At 40.2% G+C, this 5,272-nt stretch overlaps 1 protein-coding gene across 1 annotated transcript; it reads right to left on the bottom strand.

Annotated features, from left to right (window-relative positions):
• Positions 1–1,965: 1,965 nt before the first annotated feature.
• On the bottom strand, positions 1,966–4,526 carry ccn2a (cellular communication network factor 2a). The gene is made up of 5 exons (XM_063001126.1): positions 4,262–4,526; positions 3,891–4,107; positions 3,518–3,769; positions 3,193–3,404; positions 1,966–3,083 (listed from the first exon to the last, which is right to left on the bottom strand). Exons 1-5 carry the CDS (start codon positions 4,313–4,315, stop codon positions 2,787–2,789), a joined length of 1,032 nt encoding a protein of 343 aa, XP_062857196.1. The 5' UTR covers positions 4,316–4,526; the 3' UTR covers positions 1,966–2,786.
• Positions 4,527–5,272: the final 746 nt, after the last annotated feature.

Genomic DNA, 5,272 nt, shown 5'->3' with positions numbered 1-5,272 from the left:
TAGTTTTGTGGCTAACTTCCATTTTGTGGCAATGTATCTCACTTTATATGTATTATCTTTATCTTTATATTGACTTTTTATCGAGTTTTTCTACTGTGTCATATACAGTGACTGTCTTTTTTTTTTACTTTACAGGCAATCGTGATACTGCAGTACTTGGAGAAGTTTCTTTTTATTTAAATAAACTAAAGCCGATAACCAAAAGCAAGATTGATTGAACATGAATCCCCAGGTGGGGCGGTCTGGGTCCTTTCTGTGTGGAGTTTGCATGTTCTCCCTGTGACTGTGTGGGTTTCCTCCGGGTGCTCTGGTTTCCTCCCACAGTCCAAAGACATGCAAGTGAGGTGAACTGGAGAAACTAAATTGTCCATGACTGTGTTTGATATAAACTTGTGAACTAATGTTTCTTGTGTAATGAGTAACTACAGTTCCTGTCATGAATGTAACCAAAGTGTAAAACGTGACATTAAAATCCTAATAAATAAATAACCTAGCCAAGTAACCTGTGCCATTATGCTGCCCAGCAAGACCATTAAAGACCATTTAAGACATTTGGAGTATTTTGGTATTTTGGCATTAATGCTTAAGTTCTTCTTTGACCTGGCTGGTACATTTGTGCACCAGAGGGCAGTCACATATCACTTTGTACATAGTGGTTCAGATAGTTGAGCTACAGCAAAGGTCATCTGGATCTAATAACTAAAAGGCAGAAACAACTAACCAACCTATAACAATATGTAGACATAAATTAGCTGGAAAGGTTCATTCTTGTCCTCCAGGATAGTTCTACTTACTTCTAAGACGCTATCTCAGTCCTGAGTGAATTGAGATGAGATGATAAAGCCATCTCTTAAATAATAATAAAAAAGTCCAGTTCCAGTTTTTAGGGAATAAAAAGCTAAAGATGTACTTTTCAGTTTGAGCTCCTAAATGTCTCATTCAGGTTTAATTTTTGAAATCTCTTGTTTACAGAGACCAAGAAAAACACTTACAGTAACTGGTGTTCATCATGGTGTTCAGAAATCACTCATGTAGCTTTTCATTGGGAAATTACCATTCTGGAATTGAGAAACATCAACAGAAAAGTGTTTGAACTATTAGCATTGTCTAGCACTATAAAACTAATCAATTTTTGGAATATAATATGCCAAGCAAGGCAATCACTGGACCTTAAAACTTTCATAAGTTGTGAAGCACAGAAAAAGCTATGCCAACAGTTCCTACAAAGTGAATGAGGTTCTTAGCATTGAAACCCCCAAAAAGATTTTAATCCACATTTATGACATTTATGACTAAATAAATAACAACAAAAAATTACACCAATCTAGCAAAAAGCATCACAAATGTACACATGTAATTTAGTGAAACATCTAAAATCCATTTGTTGGCATATAGTCTAAGTAAAAGAGAACCCAACCCAAACTAGGGAATAATGTACTGTATATTTTTGGGTGCCAGCAGTCTGTAGTGTAGAATATGTTTTTGCCTGAGTCATTACAAGATTTTCTTTGTTTCCGGGTGTTTGCGCTCACATTTAATGTAATAGAATATATGGCCAAAAAAATGCAGACACCTTATCATGGTGGTGGTGGGCTAACATGGTGGTCTAAATTCTTCGATAAGGTTTTAGGATGGTTAAAATCTAAAGACTGTAAACACCATAAGATATGATTAACATCTCTTTCAAACTCATTAAATCCACCATAGAGAACACTTTTACCCAACAATGTGCCATCATAGTGATCCTAATCAGTTATACTTTTACAATAACTAGATTGTGTACTGATTTGCAGTAACCTTACTTGCTTTGCAAAAACCAGACCCAACTCTTGTTGTATATTTGTCTGTAAGAACAGTTGCTTGTCTACACTTGTGCTTTTGTCTGTTAAGGGTTTCCTTCAGTTTGTCACAGGTCACTTATTTGTTTTATAGTATAAGTGTGCAAAAAGTTCAACAGACTCAAGATTTATATAAAAATATAATATTTTATTTAACTACAAAAAGTTGAAAACATGTAACTTTTTGGTCACATTTCTCAATAAAATAAAACACAAACTGTAACAGGAACAGTCACGTCAGCAAACAACAAGCTACCATTACACATAGTGAAGCAAAACAAATAACAATGACAAACATTTAAAATTTACTTTAAATTAACTTAACCTGTACAAAATTATGTACAATATTTACAGCTTTAAAAAAGAAAAAAATGAAGCTGCAAATTGTCCAGTCGTCTTTTGACATAAGTACTGACTCTTTCTGAATCAGTTAGTCGAAGTTTGACACTCAGTGCTGCAGGAACCACCTTCTGCTGGTCTTTAACTAAACACAAGAGCACATTCATCTCTTTCTTACTCACTCTCCCTCACATGGGTGAGGCGTTCTGGCTTCTGTTCTGTAGGTTACAATCCGCTGCCCCTCTCACCTCTCACCACAATTTGGATCCGCCCACCACGTTTTCTGAAAGGGGCTAATCATAATTAGGCCAATTAGCGACAAGGGCGGTGTCGCATAGTCTATAGTGCAGTATTATTTGTCGTTTTTACGACAGTTTTGTCGGACAGTATTGACTTTTTTCTTCTTTTCACCCACTTTGGGGCTAAAGAGCTTCTGACATCCATCATGACACACTGGGTACATTAATACAGATACAAGACACAAATACAGACACAAAACATGTAAAATAAAAGACAGACGAGTACAGTTCTGTGATACGAGATGGATATCAGGTCCGTTCAAGTGGACGGAATTTCTCCAGTCAGTTCATTTTACTTTCTTGCTCCTTTTTATGCCATGTCGCCAAGCATTTTCTTGTAGTACATGGACTCGAAGATGTCGTTCTCGCTGGGGCAGTTGTAGTGGCAGGCGCACGTCTTGATGAACATCATCTGCTTCTTCATGACCTGGCCGTCGGGGCACTTGAACTCGACGGGCAGGGTAGTGGTCCTGTGAGGTGTGCAGCAGCGGCCATCCGTGCACACTCCGCAGAACTTGGGCCTGTAAGCCTTGGTGGTAGTGCAGCCAGAGACCTCAAATTTCATTGGCTTGGAGACTCTTGGGGTGCGGATGCACTTCTTTCCTTTCTGTGAAAGAAAACAGAAGTAAAGGTTAGACATCATGTAAAGGTTTAAATATTAAAACATTTAACAAGATGATAGGTGGAGACAAAGTTGTAATTCAATCATTGCTTACCCTGATTTTCTCCTCGAGGTGGGATTCACATGGACGAACCATGCAGAGGCGTGACTGCTTCTCCAAGCGGCATTCACGGTTGTCGTTGGTCACACGGGTTGAGATGCCAAGGCCGCATGTTTTTGAGCATGCACTCCATTCTGTAGTCTGCACCAGACAGTTCTCACGCATCAGGGAGGAATCTGGGCCATAGGTCTCCTCTTCTCTAAATGCTACAACCAAATTAAACAAAGCCTTGGTTACAACCTGCCACTTTCCCCACTGATAATATTAATGTTTATAAGCAAATTATGGTCATTTTTAAGCTCATAAATGATTTATTTACCTGGCAAAGCAGGGCCCACAAATGTATTGGTGGTTGGGGAGTCGCAGATCCACTCCTCACAGCATTTTCCTGGAACCTTGACCCTGCGTGGCATAGGGCAGTCCTCACTGGGTAGACGTACATCCATGCCGCAAAGGGGCACACAGCCAACAGCACCATCCAGGCAGGTACACTGGTACTTGCAGCTGCTCTGGAAAGATTCACCACTGCGGTACACATTTCCTCCAAACACACATGGAGCGCCATCTCGAGCTGTTGACAAGACATTAAAAAATAAGCTCACTAAGAAAAAGTTCAGCTATTTAACTGTATATATCTAGCCTGCCTTGATGGGCAATTTTAAGAATCTAAGCAGAAGTTTGACTGTATTTACCTGTGCAGACTCCAATACGACGATTGGTTGGTGAGCCATAGTCACAGTAGAGGCCTTTGTGGGGGTCGCATACGTCTCTCTCAGTGCACAGCTCTCCTAGTTGTTTAGCACACACACGGCAGCACCCGCAGGCATCCAGGACCAGGCTGTCACCTGCAGGGCACTGAGGGGGCACATCAGGGCACTGGCATTGCCCAAGGCACTCCTGAGCTCCCACCTGAGAATCAAACAAAGTAAAAACTTAAGTAAATACTCTCAGTCGTATCTTTATCCTTGATTAATTCAGAACTAAAACATTAAAAGTAATTGTTTAGTCATTATAACCCACTAAAAATGCTCTAAAATTCTAAAGAAAAAGAGAAAATGCTTACCCAGCTGAAGAAAGTGAAGCAGAGTGCAAAAATCATGCTCATTCCGAAAAACATATTTCTTAGTCTGGTAGTGTTGATTTTCAAAAAACGGCTTTTAAAAATCGCTCCTTCTTGCTCTCGCAAAGTCTTCCTCCGGCTCTGTAGTCTGAGCTGTAGTCTTCTATCAGTGTCTGATCAAGCTGATCTCGTAGGGTTGCTCCGTCAAGTGAAAAGATAGAGTGTCGTTTCTGTAGGCTGCTTCTTCGCCTGTTCAGCCCTCGTCACTTCTTAACTGGAAGTCAAAGTCGTTCTGAGTCTGAGGCAGCAGCAGGGGCTGCCTTTATACTCGCTGAGCTGTGGTGGGCCGCCTCTGGCTGAATGGAGCTATGGATAAACATGAACATTCCAGGCATTCTTTCCTCGTTTCCTGCCCTCCACCTCTACCTCTTCTCCTCCTCACCTCCACTACTCCCCACCCTCAAAGACTTGTGCCCCCTGCCATCATGCATTCCAGCTGTCTGAGGCAGAAACTGAGCTGTCACATAACAAAATGAAAAGTGCAGCCTTGGCACTCTGTGTATGCGTCGGGTGCCTATTTTTTCATAATAGCGGTACTTCAAATGAACAGACCGCTGTGTTTTTTTATAGAACGGTGATGCCAAGTGCGCTTAGAGCTCATGACACTTGTTTCCGGACGGACTGCATAATGTTAAAAGGTTTTCTGAAGGCTGGTTTGCTAAGGAAAGAAAATTATTTGACTATCAGCTGCAATAAGTTTAACAGTTTATCATTGTACCATTATTAATGAGTGGAAAAACATATCGAGTGAAGATTCTTTTAAGACAAGTGTACTGCATGGTACAGTAAAGCAATTAACATTTAACCATGCTCTGTGGTATGTGTAAAAATGCCAGTTGACCTTGAAGGAATGTTAAAAAAGTGATATGACCAATGAATCATATTCTACCATATTCTTGATAAATGAGTGTGTGCATGTGTGACGTACACAAAAAAAAATAGACCTGAATGCTT

The sequence above is a fragment of the Trichomycterus rosablanca genome, chromosome 9 (genome assembly GCF_030014385.1).
Source record: "Trichomycterus rosablanca isolate fTriRos1 chromosome 9, fTriRos1.hap1, whole genome shotgun sequence".
Classification (NCBI taxonomy): Eukaryota; Metazoa; Chordata; class Actinopteri; order Siluriformes; family Trichomycteridae; genus Trichomycterus; species Trichomycterus rosablanca.
This window is presented reverse-complemented; position numbering and strand designations above follow the sequence as displayed.